Source organism: Copadichromis virginalis, linkage group LG8 (assembly GCF_057382275.1).
Source record: "Copadichromis virginalis isolate Kocher_CV1m ecotype Utaka linkage group LG8, C_Virginalis_male_GT1.1, whole genome shotgun sequence".
Classification (NCBI taxonomy): domain Eukaryota; kingdom Metazoa; phylum Chordata; class Actinopteri; order Cichliformes; family Cichlidae; genus Copadichromis; species Copadichromis virginalis.
Window position 1 is genome coordinate 31,621,004 of NC_140625.1, and position 18,037 is coordinate 31,639,040.

General features: G+C 45.1%; 2 protein-coding genes across 2 annotated transcripts in view; one reads left to right on the top strand and one right to left on the bottom strand.

Annotated features, from left to right (window-relative positions):
• Positions 1 to 34: 34 nt before the first annotated feature.
• On the bottom strand, positions 35 to 11,989 carry LOC146704068 (interferon-induced protein with tetratricopeptide repeats 5-like). Its single transcript, XM_085467113.1, has 10 exons — positions 11,870 to 11,989; positions 6,132 to 6,311; positions 5,855 to 6,044; positions 4,908 to 5,099; positions 4,524 to 4,751; positions 1,541 to 1,682; positions 1,341 to 1,467; positions 1,117 to 1,255; positions 743 to 790; positions 35 to 313 (listed from the first exon to the last, which is right to left on the bottom strand). Exons 1-10 carry the CDS (start codon positions 11,872 to 11,874, stop codon positions 116 to 118), a joined length of 1,449 nt encoding a protein of 482 aa, XP_085323239.1. The 5' UTR covers positions 11,875 to 11,989; the 3' UTR covers positions 35 to 115.
• A 5,033-nt stretch (positions 11,990 to 17,022) lies between these two features.
• LOC146704069 (cholesterol 25-hydroxylase-like protein) overlaps positions 17,023 to 18,037 on the top strand; it is a 1,319-nt gene continuing 304 nt past the window's right edge. The window contains exons 1-2 of the mRNA XM_085467114.1: positions 17,023 to 17,495; positions 17,581 to 18,037. The exon at positions 17,581 to 18,037 is cut by the window's right edge and continues 304 nt beyond it. Of these exons, the coding sequence (XP_085323240.1) occupies positions 17,067 to 17,495; positions 17,581 to 17,913 (762 nt within the window). The 5' untranslated portion in view covers positions 17,023 to 17,066 and the 3' untranslated portion in view covers positions 17,914 to 18,037. The remainder of the gene's footprint in view (positions 17,496 to 17,580) is intronic.

Genomic DNA, 18,037 nt, shown 5'->3' on the forward strand with positions numbered 1-18,037 from the left:
ATGTGAGAAAGCTGCTTTCAAAGACACAGAGACATGAGGGAAAAATCAGCATTTAATGAGCCAGGAGCAGCCACGGCGGTCCTGAGCCTGCAGCTCTAACTCAGCATCAGCGCTTTCACTGCAGCTCCAGGCGCAGCTCGCACACAGCACACAGGTACTCTTCATTGTCCTCATCACAGTTCAGAGCTTCCTCATAAAACTCAGCAGCCTTCTTCCTGTCGCCCTCAGCTCTGGCCACCAGACCCAGCAGAGCGAGCGCCTGACCATCACGCCGCGTCTTTGTCAGACGTCTGTCAGCGATCTGCTTCAGTCTCTGCAAGAAAAAACATGGAGGAACAAAGAAAGATGGATTTCTGTGTATTTAAAGTAAGTGACTACTACATTCAGTGTCTCTCTGTGACCTGCACCCTGTGACCTGGACTCTGTGACCTCCATGTTGGGAAACAGCAGGGCTCCACCTTCTTCTCGTTCTTCTGCTTCTTCTTCTCAGCTGAAAAATATTAGAAGTTTCCACAAAGCCAGTTTTCTTCTGCTGTGGCTGAGTTTCTCCTTCTCTTCCAGGTAACTGGTGGAAGATGTTTGCAATACCCAGCAGCCCTCCAGCAGAAACCATGTGAACTGTGGTGATGTTTCACACTGGCTTTTCGACCTCAGTCTTCAGTCACACCAGGCTCTCACCAGATCTGACCTGGCCTAAACCCTCTGATCCCCCAACACCAGACGACTCGTGACCTGTGCTCACCTTAGCGCACTGTCTCCACTCATACTTGCAGGGTGGTAACAGCAGAGCCTGAAGAGGAAATAAGAAGACACCGAGATAAATCAAACCGACTTCATTTTTCTTGTAAACAAAGGGGCCCTAGCAAGAAACGTTTGGGAACCACTGTATTAGGTGGACCTCCAGCTGCTCGTGGGTATTAAAGCACACAGCATAACGAAGTGTGAAGCCATGACCTGAGAGTCTATGACAGCTCCTTTCAGCTGTGGTGGAAATGTAAAATAAATCTGACATTAACAGGCTGATGCTACAGTTCAGTGGAGTGTTGGAACAGTGCTCCGGCCTCCAGTAAGCCAGCTGCACATCACCAAGAGTCTGGGAAACTACACCCAACTCACCTGAGTGTAGTGGGCGATGGCTTCAGCCTCGGTTTTTTTGTTAAAGAAGAAAAAGTCACCGTAGCGCTGATGGACAGTCTGAAAAAGGCTTTTCTCCGACTCTGCTAGCTTCAAGCACTGCTGGAAAATCTCCTCAGCCCTGAGGAACCAGAAACGATGATGATGATGAATTTAGAGCCAAAAACAAAAGAGCGACTGCACTGCAGCTTTGCACAGACCAGTACCTGCTCAAATCCCTTTGCTCTGCATACAGCTGTGCCAGATCAGTCAATGCCAGGACAAAGGACGGCCTTATCTCCACAGCAACTTTAAGGTGATGGATACAACGACGCCTCCAGTACCGCACCGCTCCTGTGGGGCAAGAAATCAGGGTTAGATTTGAGCTGCGTTTATTGAACTGGACTGGAGACATGCTGTTTGTTACTCTGGTCGCTGTTGGGCCGGCGGCTCTGCTCTGCAATTTTCTTCATCTTGTAGCACAGAGCCAGCTGGTGGTGGATGAAAGGGGATTGATCGGCCCGCTTCAGTGCTCGCTCCAACATATCAATAGACTCATCCAGTCGATTCTGAAACACAGTGAAGGAGGTGAAACTCACAGGATCACCGCAGCATCTAAAGGCAACCACAGCCTTTGAGACCTGGCTCAGAGGAGAAGATTCAGTGAATTAAACAGACACAGGATAACCTCCCAGTCAAATAAGAATATGGTAAAATGAAACTTTAGAGGGGCGTGGCTTACTCGGCTTAAGTTGTTTTTTCAGAAGCCCGGGATCTTTTCAAGTGTAATTTTTTTCAGTTAGATGCCTGACTGACAACTGTATAAAACAATAACTACACACAATCAACAACAATATAAAATTATGCACAAAAGAAATTACGAATGTAAAAAAACCCGTGGTTTTATTTACCGTATATATGTTTATATATAAATATATACGGTGGCTCCTAGAGACAAAACACGTAACTCCAAACTCCAAAACACATTCCTAGCATGAACTGAACTTCCAAACAGAGCCTAGATCACTTAAATTACACAATTGAAAGCATGTGTGTATTGTTTGTGTATTTATACACAGGCACTCATATATATTCAAATAATTAAATAAAAAGTTCATTTACCTGTTACTACCACACACCAGATCTGGTTGTTGGTACTTGCTGGCTTGTGTAGCCACAAGATAACAAAAGCTCAACACTGCCCCCTAGCATCCTGGAGCACTTCTGTTGCGTTTGTACGTGTTTTGGAGTTTGTACGTGTTTTGTCTCTAGGGGCCACCGTAAATATAAATATACTTTTATTTATTCACTCCACATAAAATGTAATAAATAATATGTACATTTCAACTTTTAACTATTTAAATTTTCAGCTTTTTCCTTTTAAACAAATTTAAAGTGAAACAACACAAACACTGCAAACCACAACACAATTAAATATAAATTAAAATATGAAAACAGAAAGAACATGCACATTCTCTGTCATATGGGCCTGCATGAATAAACTTTCTGAATCCTTTATCATCTGCAACTGAAAATAGTTGTGGATGATTACTATACCTTTCTAATGTGACGTTGTGGTCCCTGCTCTCTCTCTCTCTCTCGCTCTGTTCCTATGCTACTGAGTGTAACTATCGCCCCTCCCCCCTCTGCTCAGCGCAAAACACAAGGAGTGAGAGAGAGGGTGAGAGAAAGACAAAACGGCTCGCGTCGTTCACGTCAAAGACCCGGCTCTAAGAGCCGTTTCGTTCGCGACCGACCCATCACTAGAGACCAGAGGAGAGCTTAAGTTTGAGCAGGTACCAAAGCAAATCATTCGTACTGTACAAATAATATAAATATGACGAAAGATATCAGACTTGACCCATATTACGTTACTTGCTGTTCGAGTGAATCAACAAATGGTGAAATGAAAAGCCGAACAACAACAACGCTGCTTCTTTACAGAGTCTCAGCTCACATGTGTTTATTTCATATTTTCAGTTGTTTCCCTCCACAGCTAAACAAACTCTCTAAACCGGTTTCAGTCATGCACTGATGAACAAGAATGGACATGAGGAGCTTCTTTCAAAGAAAAAACTCAGATGTTATTTTATATATTATGCTTTGGATGTTGTTCAGTATATTTCTATGCAAAACAAGAGGAACTTCAACACACAGCAATATATTCACAGTTGAAACCAGATATTTACACTTTAGGGAGAAAAAATAAAAACATTATTTTACTGTACAACATCAATTTAGAGTAAACTTGTTTTGTTTTGTATAAATAAATGTTGAAATATATTTTGAATGAGTTAAATGTCAGAATAAAGAGAGACAGAGCTTCTATTTTTATCACTTTGATCAAATTTAGGAGTACATATACACTAAGTTTGTTAATTAATAAGAAACTGCAGACGATTCCATTCTGAGCTGAAGAAGCTTCTGATTGGTTCGTAGAGTCCATGTGAGTAAACTGGTGGCACAGCTGTGGATGCATATAAGGCAAAACACAGAGGCTGTTTCTGTGACATGGGAACATCAAGAGATGTCAACAAAACAGCAGGAAGAGAACTGTGGAGCTGCATAAGTGTGGCTCAGTTTGAATACAATTTGGTGCCATTTGCAATTAAGAAATACAGATAGTTTCTCTCTTTACTCTTAAAGTTAAGAAATTTAGGAACAGAGAGAGAGAGAGGGAACAAGAGCAGGTGAGTCACCTGTTAGTCACATGGTTGTTTGCCAAAACTCATCGGAACATGTATCCAGTACCTAGTGTAACTTTTTAGATACCATTTGTTATTTTTCAAATTCTATATTTATTAAGTTTTGCAGCTTGTTTGCACAACGAGGCTGAATAATTATATAAACGTTTCTGAATCTAAACAGTGGACTTTGGTAGAATTAAAAACAAGTGTAGTGCAGGTCTGTGATGATTTTTAGTGCTACTATCATCTAGTTCTGATTCTGTTTTGGTTAAGTCCTCAGTAGTCCTGATTTTGAACTGTTGTAGTCCTGTTTTAATTCCGGATCAGTTCTGGGTCTGGCTGAATCGGGGTTTAGTCCTCGTGTCTTGATACAGCCCTGGTTTGTTTTCCCTGCACATGTGATATATATTTTTTCCTATATGAAGTCATTCTTTTTTGAACCAAACTGAAAACACAGCCTAATAAATCTTTCAGTCATTTCTAAACCCCCCCTCGCACATGCATACCACCCTTTAGGGCTAAGCCCCGGGTGTATAAAATGCCTGGCTCCGCCTCTGCCCTGGAACAGAAGGACCTCGACTTTCTTTGTAATTTCTCTGTATGAAACAGTTATGATGATCTGTCTCTGGCTGCTTTTTATAGCAACACAATACTTTCAACTGAGCCCAAGACCGACCCTGCATGGTGGATGTCTTTGACAGATGAGTCTCCACTCAGACCTACCTGATTACGAAAGTGTTTTCCTATATAGCGGTTGACATGAGGATTATCAGGATCAGTTTTCAGTGCTTTATTCAACAGTTCCTCAGCTTCTTGGTATTCCTTATAGGCCCCCAGCTTCACAGCCAGCATGGACTGCAGGACTGCATCATCAGGGTTGATCTCCAGGGCCAAGCGAAGCTGTGTGATGGCCGGGGACTCTTCACCTTTCTTTAAGTTTTCCAAAGTCCTCTGCAGATAAGAAACCCATTAATGTACCCTGTTGAAATGTTCTTCTTTTAAACTGTCATTACTGAGTCTTCTGAAACGTACGCTGACACTAAACTGACGGATTCCTTTTCTGCTATTTACCATTCATTGAGTCTTCATACTTCCTATGAAACTGACCTGTTCTGTGCGAAAGAGGGCGATGGCGTAGCCGGCGTTCCACTCACTGTCGTGAGTCTGTACCTCAAGTGCTTTACGGAAACAGTCAATGGCTTTGGAAAGAGAAGACCTCGAAAACTTAAGATAGGTCCAGGCTTGTTCTCCGTACACCTCTGGAAGGAGCCTTGTTGAGGAACCAGTGGGATGGTTTGACTGTAATATAGAAGAACGTGTCAGAGATTCAGCAGCGTGTGCTCATAATGTTTGGGCTGGATGGTATACATACAGTTCAGTGACCCTTTATCTCATTGTGAAAACTGCTCAAAGAAGTCCTGCCGTTAATTAATGCTTCGATCTTAAATATGATCAACCTATCTCTAATGATCAGCTATGTACCACAGGCCTTCAAGCTGGCTGTAGTTAAACCTTTACTCAAAAAGCATCTCTAGACCCAGCAGTCTTAGCTAATTATAGGCCAATCTCCAACCTTCCTTTCATATCAAACATCCTTGAAAGAGTAGTTGTCAAACAGCTAACAGATCATCTGCAGAGGCTTATTTGAAGAGTTTCAGTCAGGTTTCAGAGCTCATCACAGCACAGAAACAGCTTTAGTGAAGGTTACAAATGATCTTCTTATGGCCTCTGACAGTGGACTCATCATGGGAATCCCTGGCAGCCTATTGCAGCATAACTAAGGGAGGATTCAGGGTCACCTGGTCCAGCCCTAAATATAAACAAGCCAGTTAAGGTAGTTCAGGCATCTGAGCAGGAAACCCTTTGAAGGCCTCCTGATGCTACATGTTCTATTAGAAGGAGGTCCCAGGAAGGATTATATCTGGAAAGACCTCAGTGTCCCCCCACATGAGTTAGAGGAGGTTGTCTTAGATTGCTGCCCCTACGACCCAAACGAAATAAGCAGCAGAAATGGAGGATGGCTGGCTGGCTGGATGGACGGGTGCTGTACATACCAGGATGTCCTCAACTCTCTGGCAGTAGCTCTGTGACTGTGCGTAGTCTCCGGTGTGGTATTTCAGCCAGGCCATGTCTCCATATGTCACAATGAGCCGCCTCTCACTCTCATCACCATAACTCTCCCTGATGGTCTCCTCTGATTGGTTTAGAAGTGACAGCGCTTCCTCTCGTTGGTCCTGAAGATACCTGAGGACCAACAGGTCATCACAACTGATGTTAAGTAAGTTGTCAGATCTCGTGTCATCAGACTGCTCACCGCTGAGGAAACTGTACCTGACATAAGCCAAATAGCTGTAAGACCGAGTCACTGCCCCGCGCTGCCCGAGCTGAAGTTTTATGTGCTCCTGCAGTCGGGTGCTCAGGTTTTCCAGGTCCACGTCCTCCTTCTTCAGATCCCAGGTGAAGTGACACTGCAGCTGCTGCAGCCTGCTGAGCAGAGCGCTGCTACCTTCACTTTAAGAGAGTCACAAAGACAAAGCCTCTCAGCTCTGTGTTCATGTTCACACATGGTCTAAAAATGAGTCATTACAGAGCACAGACGTCCTGGAGAGCCCGGACCCTCCCATGGTGTCCAAACAGCATGTCAGTTTATCACAGCTGAAACAACCATCCTAACAACAGCACTTTTTATTTCAACACCTCTCCTGTTTAATACACGTTCAGAAAAACAGAGAGTCACAAACGTACATTAACTATTTTCCCCAGTCCCCAGTTCTCCATCTCCATAATGTCCTCTTCCATTGCTACCACTGCTGCTTTCTTGGTGTCTCTGTCTTAAGCCAGTTTTTGGTGATGGCCTTCTTTGCTGCCAAAAGGAGAATCTGAGCCAGGTATCGATCCTTTACATCTACAGTGCCTGCCAAGTATCCAAGATACAAAACAAGGCAGGTTCTGGGAATTATGTAACCTGATATGTCACAGACAGAAAATGTGTGTGTGGTTCATCCCATCCATCCCATCCACGCAGCCTCCAACATTGTTGTTGTGTATTGGTTTGTTTATTTTTAATCTTAGGTGTAATAAAGTAGCAAATTTGATTTTTCCAGATGAATTCTCTCCACTTTAATGACTGAGCTGTGTTCTTATGTTCTTTCCATGTTTCATACCACACCTCAGTGATTTCTTCACTCAGCTCTCTTTCCCATTTTACTTTAACATATACAGTTGATTCCTGTCTCGATTCCATCAAACATTCTTGGAATAACACTTTTATATGCCAGTATAATTATTTTTATAATAGGATGGATTTTGTCTTCCTTTATTTTTATGTTTTTATTAAAGTAATCGCTCACCTGTAAGTATCTGTAAAAATCCTTGTTTTTTAAGTTTTAATTCTTCAAAACTTTTAATTTCTCCTTTTTTGATTAATAAACAAATTGCTGTGATTCCCTTTTCATTCCAATTTTTAAAACCAAGATCCAATTTTCCTGGTCTAAATTCTTCATCGAAGGCTATCCATTTTAGCAAACCAAGCTCTTTGCCAATTCTCAACTCCTTTACTGTATCATACCATACATTTAATGTAAAGGATACTATCGGGTTCCTATCTTGGTCTTTAGTTATGTATTCAGGGATCTTTTTTATACCCATGTTTGTTTGGATTGGGACATTGAGTGTGGAGAGCTCCACATCCTTCCAGCGAGCCCCGTAATCATCACTACACCAATATGTTATCTGGCGTATCTGTGCAGCACGAAAATATTCTTTTAAATTAGGAAGCGACATTCCTCCTTTCTCCTTAGTAAGCTGTAAAGTAGTGTATCGTACCCTTGGCCGCTTGCCTTCCCAGACAAATCTAGATATATACTTATCCCATTCTGAGAATTGGGTTTGAGGTATGCTTACCGGAAGAGAGAGGAATAAATATAGCAATCGTGGTAAGATATTCATCTTTATCACATCCACATTTATCACATCCTGTCACTAAATCCTAACGGATATGTATTCCATCTTTCCATATCCTGCCTTATCCTGTTATTTATATGTCCATAGTTACTTTGATATAGTTTGTCATAGTCTTTGGTTATATTTATACCTAAATATTTAAGGGTTTTTGCCTCCCACTTTATTTCCCATTCCTTAAGATTTTGAGTTGGTGTACAATTAAACATTAGAACTTGAGTTTTAAGTATATTTACTTTGTAGCCAGAAAGCGTACCAAATTTTCCTAACATTTCTGTGAGCTGCATAAAAGAGTTTGTGGGGTTTTTGAGGGCTATCAACACGTCATCAGCAAACAGACTAATTACATGCTCTTGTCTATTGATTTCTATTCCTGTTATTAGGGCGTCTTGTCTAATCATTTGTGCCAATGGCTGAATATACAAGGCGAATAAGGTTGGACTTAAACAGCAACCCTGTCTAGTTCCTCTCTAGTTGGAATGTCTTTGTCAATGAGCCGTTAACGTTTATTCTTGCAGTCGGTTTGTCATAGAGAGGTGTGATCGTGGCTCAAGAGTTGGGCGTTCGCCTTGTAATCGGAAGGTTGCCGGTTCGAGCCCCGGCTTGGACAGTCTCGGTCGTTGTGTCCTTGGGCAAGACACTTCACCCGTTACCTACTGGTGGTGGTCAGAGGGCCCGGTGGCGCCAGTGTCCGGCAGCCTCGCCTCTGTCAGTGCGCCCCAGGGTGGCTGTGGCTACAATGTAGCTGCCATCACCGGTGTGTGAATGTGTGGATGACTGGATATGTAAAGCGCTTTGGGGTCCTTAGGGACTAGAAAAGCGCTATATAAATACAGGCCATTTACCATTTAGAGAGATTTGATACATTGGATTGATTTTGTAGTGAACCCGAGCTTTGCCATGGTTAGGTACAGGAAGTCCCAGCTGACTCGATCGAAGGCTTTTTCTGTGTCTAAACTCATCAACGCAGCCAGTCTTTATGTATTTGGTGTATGATGTGTCCTTCTGATATTGTCTTGTGCCTGTCTGTTTTTAACTAAACCTGTCCCTCGGTGCTCTCTCTCTCCCGGCTGTTTATCCCGTTTTCCACGTTGTATCCTCTCGCTTGCAGGTCGTTAGCAGCCTCCTCTGCTTCGCCACACGTTTTCACTCCATTTGGCCAGTGGACTCGCATCTTGCTGAGAGGAGTCTGGAAGCGGATGCCTTCTTTCTTTAATATCTTTTTGATATTCACGTACGCTTTACGTTCTTGCACCATTCTCGCCGAATAGTCGTGGTCAAAATAAACCCTGCTTCCGTCCAGAGTGACTATTTTCTTTTCCCATGCCTGTTTAACTTCCATCTCTTTGGTTGTGAATTGTTGGAAATTGACAACGACTGACCTCGGGGGGGAGACCGGCTGCCGGTTTTGAGGTTAACGCTCGGTGTGCGCGTTGAATCTGGAGGTTGATGTTAATATTAAGCTCCTCCCTGAGCCAGACTTCCAGAAACTGGGTCAGCGATTCTGCCTTAGATTCGGCTCCCTCTTGTATCCCGTAGATCCGCAGATTGTTACGTCTGGATCGCAGGTCCAAGTCATCCAATTTGGTCACCATCGATTTGTTCTGTCATTAGTTCTGTCAGGGTTTGATTGGCCTCGTGGCTCCACGTCTTCCGTGCGGGTCAGCGCAGCTTCTAATTTCCCTTCTTGTTCTTTAAGTTCTGTAGTCATGTTCTGAAACTGCTGGTCGATGTCTTCTTTGAATTTAGACAGTTCATGTCTCATTTCTCATTTAATTTCTTCTTCGAATGTCATGAAGTCTGATTTCAATTCGTTTTGGAGTGATTGAATTTGTTTGCTAATACAATCCAGTCCGTTTTGAAACGCGGCCATATTAGCTTCGGGTGCTAGCTTGTCCTCGTTGTTCGGGTGTTTTATGTCTTTACCTTGGGTGTCCGTAGTTCTTTTATTCTTTGCTTTGTTGTCCCTCTGCTCATCTTCCAAAGTTGTTTTGTCTCACGCTTTAATTTGTGTTTTAGCGGAGTTTATCTACTTGGCTTGCGGGAGCTCTGTACTTATGCGACCGTACTGCTCTACCGCCACACCAGAAGCCCTAACAACAGCACTTTACCATCCATGTCCAATATCTCACACCTTTGTCTGGACAGCAGCATGTATGTCCTTAACGACTTCAGGACATCATCTGTCAGTGTCACAGAGATGGCTTATGTATAAAGAAGTTTAATAGATGGTTCCAGCAGTTAAAATGTTCTTGCTTGTACATTTCTGTGGACAATATTGTAAAGGTGTGTTTAACTTGTCACAAAGAACAAGTTTTGTTACACCGCTATTATCGCGAGGTTTGGGCGTGATGACAGAGGCTGTGAGCCCACGTTTAATAATCACGCTAAGGAGTTCAGCGAGCTATCTGCGGGGGCCTGGTTGTTAAAGCACAAGTGTTACTTTTGATAGACTGAAGCACTTAAAGCGGGGCGATCGTGGCTCAAGAGTTGGGAGTACACCTTGTAATCGGAAGGTTGCCGGTTCATTGTGTCCTTGGGCAAGACACTTCACCCGCTGCCTACTGGTGGTGGTCAGAGGGCCCGGTGGCGCCAGTGTCCGGCAGCCTCGCCTCTGTCAGTGCGCCCCAGGGTGGCTGTGGCTACAATGTAGCTGCCATCACCAGTGTGTGAATGGGTGGATGACTGGATGTGTAAAGCGCTTTGGGGTCCTTAGGGACGAGTAAAGCGCTATATAAATACAGGCCATTTACCATAAAGCCTTCGTGTTTTATGTTTGTAGTTTTCAATAAATGCAGCGAAGCGCCCGTCTTGAAGAAGCCGTGCCTGTGTTGTCATTTCGGAGTGACATCATCATCATTTCCTGTGCATGTTTGAGCTACAGGAAGCTTAACTCAACTCTAACAAAGAACTAAAATATTTATTATCATGGTTTAAATGAGAATTTCTGGACGACCGTCCCCTCTCAGACCCAAGAAGGAAAGTCTCCTCTCTGTCAGCAGGAGGATGGGTAACGAGCTGTCAGCAGCTCACACAGGCTTCCTCCTGAGCTCACGGCCCCTCCCACTACAGCTGGGAGGGGCCCAAGATGACGTTGTAAAATAATACTTCAAAATGAAAGCCGCACATGTGATATGACACTGAAGCTAGGTGTACATTACACATCAGACACACTGAGTTACATGTATGTGTTTAAATCTGTTACCTTGTGTCTGAGTAGCACCTTCAGACCAACACTCAGGTGAGTCTGCAGGCCGCTGCGTCACCTGTATGATGAGCACAGCGGCTTTGATCACATTACTGTCCAAAGATGAGCGCGTGGAGGAGGACGTCACCACCACCCTCTGGAAGTACAGCTTCACTTTTAAAAACTGTTAATGTGACCATACTATCGGTGTTACTACCTTCTTCTTTCGCGGTCTCTGGAGCACATCATCTTCCTCCATCTTCTATCCCATCATCCTCCTCTGCATGTCCTCCTTCACTACGCCACCTCTGACTCTGAGCTGTCCCTTTGACGGCCTCGTGCCATTATATCTGAACATCTTCACCGTCTCCACCCATCACAGCAGGTCTCGCCTCCACCCTGCCTGCAGCCTCTTCCTCTCCTCTCTGTGGCCTCACGTTCTGCTCCTGGCAGCTTTGACGCATTTTACTAGAGTAATACTTCAGGTTTGAGTACTGTGAATGTTGTCGCTACACATTTACTGAGAAACAGTTGGTGACACTGACTGACAGAGACGACGATCACAGACATGTTCACAACCGACTTGCGGCCTATTTGAAACAGAGACGGAGAAAAGCAAACAAAAGCAACGTCGTAGGTGCGGCGGGCCGGACGGTGACTTCGCATCGCCGCGGTTCACGCATTCTCGGTCATCCAGGTGAGGAAACAAGACTGAAGAAGTCACCTGGATGACGAAACGTTTCGCCCAGGTGAACAGAATCCCCTGCGTGGGCTTTACTCTGCTCTCTGCAGATTTCACAGTAATCTGATTACACCCTGGATCCAGATCGACTGGGTTAAAGGTTAAAGGGAGGCCCTGAGCTGACTTCACTTTCCAATAAGTGATCGATTATCAGACTGATCGGAAGTCTCAAACACTCACCTCATGTTGCCCTCTTCCTCCTCAGAGGGAGCAAAGTGATGATGAGGATGAGGGAGAGCGTGAGCACCGAGTGACCGGTCCGTGCGCTCCGTCACAGAACGGAAACTTAACGTGAGGCCTTCACGGTCCTCTCTGAATGCATGTACAGCAGAGAGCTCAGCCGGGTGACGCAGACTCACACTTGTTCGTGTTACACAGTCATTTCCACGGGTGACACTCCCAGCGTGTCCCCTCTGACTCCATGCTCAGCCACTCTAACGTAGCTTATTTCAGGTGAACTGCAGCGCCAAGCGTCCTAAATGATGTGATGACGTGTGAAGGTGGCTCACAGGTAAGCTGCACAGCCTTGTTCACATGGACAGGTTTACATAAAGTTACGTGAAGCACAGGTGGAACATCTGGAAAGGAGTCACGTGCTCTGTAATCACAGACCTCTGCCTGCAGGTCCATGAACACAAACAGGTGGCTGCAAGGGACAGAACTGTGTTTGGGACACTTCTGCTGCGTCCACACTAATCTGTGTCTCTGCACATGTCTGCAAAACTAGTTAAATTTCAGTTCATACGGAGGAGCAAATGTCATCATATAAGGAAGGATCACGTGGTTAAAAACTACTGTGGTTGACACATAAAGTTCATTTTTTTAAAAAGAGGCACGTGGACGTGATGTGAAACGTGACTTCAGAGGGGTCCTTGAAGGCAGCACGATGAGACGCCAAGTTTCGTTTCTGTGAGCCAGCTGAGAGCCTCGAGCTCACTGATCAGCTGGTAATCTGTAACTGACTGATCTGGGATCAGTCAGTGGATTAGCCACTGACTGTGCTTAGAGTTAGAAATGTTTTTGTTTGTTTTTTAGTTGTTTAAAGTAAGAACTTCTTTGCTCAGTGTAACCATCTGTGTTTTGCAGTGTAAACTTGATGAATCAGAATCAGAATCAGAATACTTTATTGATCCCTGGGGGAAATTATTTTTTGTTACAGTGCTCCATTTTAAACCAACATTAAGACAAGACAGACAATACGCTAACTAAGAATAGTACAATATATACTGTAGCAGCAAACAGTGTGTTAGGTGGATGCGTTGTACAGGGAGCCACAGGCAGGAATGATTTCCTGTGTCGTTCAGTGGTGCTTTTTGGTAATCTCAGTCTCTCACTGAACGAGCTCCTGTGACTGACCAGCATGTCATGGAGTGGGTGGGAGGTGTTATCCAACATTGTCTTTATCTTGGACAGCATCCGCCTCTCTGACACCACCTTGAGGGAGTCCAGCTCCATCCCCACAACATTGCTGGCCTTACGGATCAGTTTATTAAGTCTGTTGGCATCTGCGACCCTCAGCCTGCTCCCCCAGCATGCAACAGCATAGAGGATCGCACTGGCCACCACAGACTCATAGAAAATCCTCAGCATTTTCTGGCAGATGTTGAAGGACCTCAGTCGCCTCAAAAAATAGAGACGACTCTGGCCCTTCCTGTAAAGTGCTGTGGTGTTTTTAGCCCAGTCCAGTTTATTGTCAATGTGTACTCCAAGGTATTTATAGTCCTCCACAATGTCAACACTGACCCCCTGGATTGAAACAGGGGTGAAGTGAAGAGGAGCACTTTATGAATATGCCAGTAAACATTATTCCTGTCTAACGAGGTCGTAATGAGTCTTTCAGAAAGGCTTCGTGCTTTTCTCTGCACACACAACTGTGTCTGCAGCTTTCCTCGTATTTACCTGCTGCTCGCTGCTCAGGTGTACCCAGTGGCGTGTCTAGAAAATTTTTGTTGGGGGGGCCAGGTAGGGGCACAGATTTGGAGAAGGGTGGCAGATGTAATTGGCAGATAATGTTTAAAAAAAATTTCTACCAACCGTTAACCATAATTCAATAATCCTATAAACCTAATAACCAAATGCACTTTTAACTCTTATTAGAATGAGATTTTAACCACTACAGTGCAAAGTTTTTAGATACTGCGTTGATAAAGTACAAGAAATACAATCAGTGCTTTGTCAGTGTTTACTCAGCATTCAAGGACAGCAATATTTGCATAGTATTTTTACTGACATATAGTGCACATATGTTTTGGACAAAAACATTTTTGAATATTAAAATACGAACATTTGTAACATACAATTGACAAATTAGCCAATGCCAATGCAAAACTTTATCTGCCTGTTAAAAAAAGAAGATAATCTTCTCACAAACTGGTGTTTGATTTTGAAACAGGAAAAAAGTGGGGAAACAACTGAAAAGACTAACATTTGAATAAAACCTGAAAGCAAGTAAATACTTTCTATGCTGCCTTATGGTAAACTTTGGTAATATTGATAAAGAACAACACTGGCTGATGATGAAATACAGTCAGCTGGCATGGTGACACTGCCAGTATTAACCTGCAGGGCTGGACTGGGACAAAAAAATTGGGCATTTTCACTACAGGCCGACCCACCAGGTAGTAAAGCCATAAAGACTTTGACTGAAAACAAACGCTGTTGTGACAGTGATGTACACTGTCTTGTTGGTATATGTATGATTTCTATACATTTTACGTCAGATAAAAACTTTGGTTGTAAGATTTAGATAATTATTTAATAAAAACTAGGTATTTTAAATGAGAATAAGAAAGAAAAGTATTTCTTTGTGCCTTTCCCTGTTAATGCCCTACCTGCCCCCTGGCAAAACTTTGCTAGACCCGCCCCTGCACAGTTACCAGCTGTCAGCTACATAAAAAAGGATCCTGGTGTTATTTGCCTCTCAGAAACAGTTCAAAACTTCCCTTCAACTCATTCATGTGACCTAAAAGGTAAACCTGTTTCTCCATCACCTGTTCAGCTCTGATGATTCAGTAAGGACATCTCCTGGTTTCATCTTCATGTTTCCCTCTCACCACATATCCAAACCGACATAATGACCAGCAGCTTTACAGCTGTGGCTCCAGCAAACATCAGCTGATACTAGAAATTAATATTAAATACATTCTAACAACAGCTGATCAAGCTTAAACGTGCTGCTGTTGTTTAGCGCAACATCTGCTGGTTTCCTGTTTCTGGTGCAAAGTGGGCGATAAATAAACAAGAGAGAAAAGCCGATCAGCTGATCATTGATCAGTTTCATGATTGAAGTAGCAACAGGAGAGGCAGGGGGAGAGAATGAGAGAAGAAGAGGCAGCTGTGCAGCGTAAAGACAGAATAACTCCAGCTTTGTGTCTTTTTGCATTCTAGCTAAAGTTCGGGACAAACTGCATCTCTTCTCAGCTCAATACGAAACGTGTAATATTTTCTCTGAATGAGGGACCATTCCATTTTTAAGGAGCCGTTGGAAACTCTACTAACCTTATGAATAAAATAAAGTTCACTATCAGTAACATCATAGCACCCACCCAGCTGTATAAAAACTCTGTCAAGCTGGCTAGAACGCAGTATGAGTTATTGCAACTGACGGTAAAAAGTCAGCACAACGAAAATAAACTCCACCTAAACTTAGTTCATATCTGACCCAGATAGACTGCAGGTCATAACTTCTTACCTGAAGTTCAGTTCACCTGACACTCGGACTGGTGGCCGCCTCGGGGCTCTCCTCCTGCCTCCCCTTCCCTCATCCACCTGCTGGCCTCTGTGGAAGCCCCGCCATAGCCACCACCAAACAACGGAGTTATTTCTACACATCGACCTGCATCTGGCCAATCCACCACCTCTCATTGTTCATGCCATTACAAAAAAAATAAAAAATAAGTCAAATAAGTCCGATGGCCAGTCCAGCTATGTTAACCTGCAACCAAATCTGCAGCTCCATACAGCAATGTTACGACTTAGATTACATCTTATAACTCATAACTCTTATGTTAGCTCCCCTCAGTAGCATACTGTCTGAAATATTCCACGGCTGCAATAATTCTTTAAGAGTTATTTTTTTCCTTGGTATTCTAATTTCACCTTAGTTTACTAAACTCAACAAACTTAATATTACTTACCGGGACATTTATTCTGTCCTCATTTTCTTTCACCGAAAAATTGTTTCCTGCAGTGCCGTCTTTCGTGCTTTGCTCTCCTACCTTTGCTAACCTGATGCACATAGCGCAGAAGCCGATGCTGCATTCACTTACACTCGGATATCTGAGCGTCACCGTGAAAACATAATCGGACATTTGATATTTGATTGAATTTTATTGTTTTGCCTTTGGGGTGGCACCTGGGGTGGCCAGTCTGGTTGGGGGGGTGGCCTGTGCCCCCCCAGGCCACCCCGCTGGACACGCCATTGGGTGTACCTTACCTGTCTGTGGCATCTGCACACCATTTAATGAAACAGACGTTTAAATAAAGTTAATGAATGATTCCATCACAGATTCACTCATTTACTGCAGCAGAGGAACGTGAAGCACAGCTGGAACATCTGGAACAGACCCAGCTGAACAGCAGCTGTGGTTCAGAGCTCCACGTCCACACCTGAAACTCTCACGCTGCAGTGAGGCTGAAGCACCAGCAGGTGTCACCGTAGGGCTGAGTGTGAAGCTGTGACTCTTCAGCACATCTCTAACAGCGAGTCAGTGAGCATGCTCAGACCAGCACTTCCCACCATCACCGCTTCTGACACGAAGAGAAACATCAGCTCAGCCTGAGGACACCTGGTACCTCTGAGGCTCCGCCCAGCACAGGTACAGGCTGGCTGGACTTCAGTGAGGCTTCACGTTGATTCTTTCAGAGAGGAAGATGAAACTTTATTTAGAACAGCACCTCACCTCATGCACTCTCTACACCTGACCCCTTCTTCGAGCACTCACGTGTCATTAGTGCGAGGGGGTCACAGTCACCACGGTAACATTTCAACAGGAATCCTCGAGATGTTTTGGAATTCAGATTTTATTCTTCAGCTCATCTTTAATCTAAAAGAGCTGAACACGCAAGATAAGCAGAAAAACATGTTTTTAAACCTCTTTGATGATTTTAATCACCTTTGAGGAGGAACGCACCGGGGGGCGTGGCTTTGACAAACTTGTGTGAAGTCTCCCCGACAATAACACGTTCAAAGACAAGCAGCCGTTTGTGTGTGGGAGTGAGGGTTTTCCATTTTCCCTCCGGAAGTAGGAAACATCCCAATAAGGACGGCAGGGCGGGTTATTGCTGCTGACGCTGTGTGGGCGGGGCCTGCTGCCTGATTAAATGGAGCAGTGGTGATGAAGGCGAGCAGAGCTCCGACTGTGAGACAAACTGAAGGATGGCGATGCTGCTGCAGCCTCTGTGGACCTTCGTGCTGGGACACGCCCCCCTCCTGCGCTCGCCCTTCTTCCCCGTGCTCTTCTCGCTCTGCGTCTACCTGTCCTTCTGCCTGCCCTTCCTGCTGCTGGACGCGCTGTCCACCAGGTGGGCGTGGGTGCTCAGGTACAAGCTGCAGCCTCAGAGCTCCGTCAGCTGGTCGTCGGTGCGGCGCTGCCTGGCTCTGACGCTCTACAACCACCTGGTCTTCATCTTCCCGCTCACCGTGCTGCACTGGTACCTGAGGCCGGTGCACCTGACCGAGGAGGCCCCGCCCCTTCCGCGCCTGCTGGCTCAGGTGCTCGTGTGCCTGCTGCTCTTTGACTTCCAGAGCTTCGCCTGGCACCTGCTGCACCACCGAGTGCCCTGGCTCTACCGCACCTTCCACAAGGTGAGTCCCCGAGGACGATGGCGGTGGTGACGGTGTCACGCCTTTGTTCTTCCTCCACCTCACGCTCTCTCTCCTCCTCCTGCAGGTGCACCACACCTACACCTCCACCTCCGCCCTCACCGCCGAGTACTCGGGCACCTGGGAGACCCTCAGCCTGGGCCTGTTCGCTGCCGCCAACCCCCTCCTGCTGGGCTGCCACCCGCTCACCGAGCTCGCCTTCTTCGTGGTCAACATCTGGCTGTCGGTGGAGGATCACTGCGGCTACGACCTGCCGTGGGCCACGCACCGCCTGGTGCCGCTGGGGCTGTACGGCGGGGCGCGCCACCACGACCTTCACCACCTCAAGTCCAAGTGCAACTTTGCGCCGTACTTCACCCACTGGGACCGCCTGGCCGGGACGCTGCAGACGCAGGACTGAGCCGCCGTGATGGCGAGGAGCTGATGTAGAGACGCTTTCTATTTATTTATTTATTCCTGTTTTTATTTATTATGCCACTTCTGAGCCCACCAATCACAGCGGGCTCTCCTCGACTCGCTGCTCC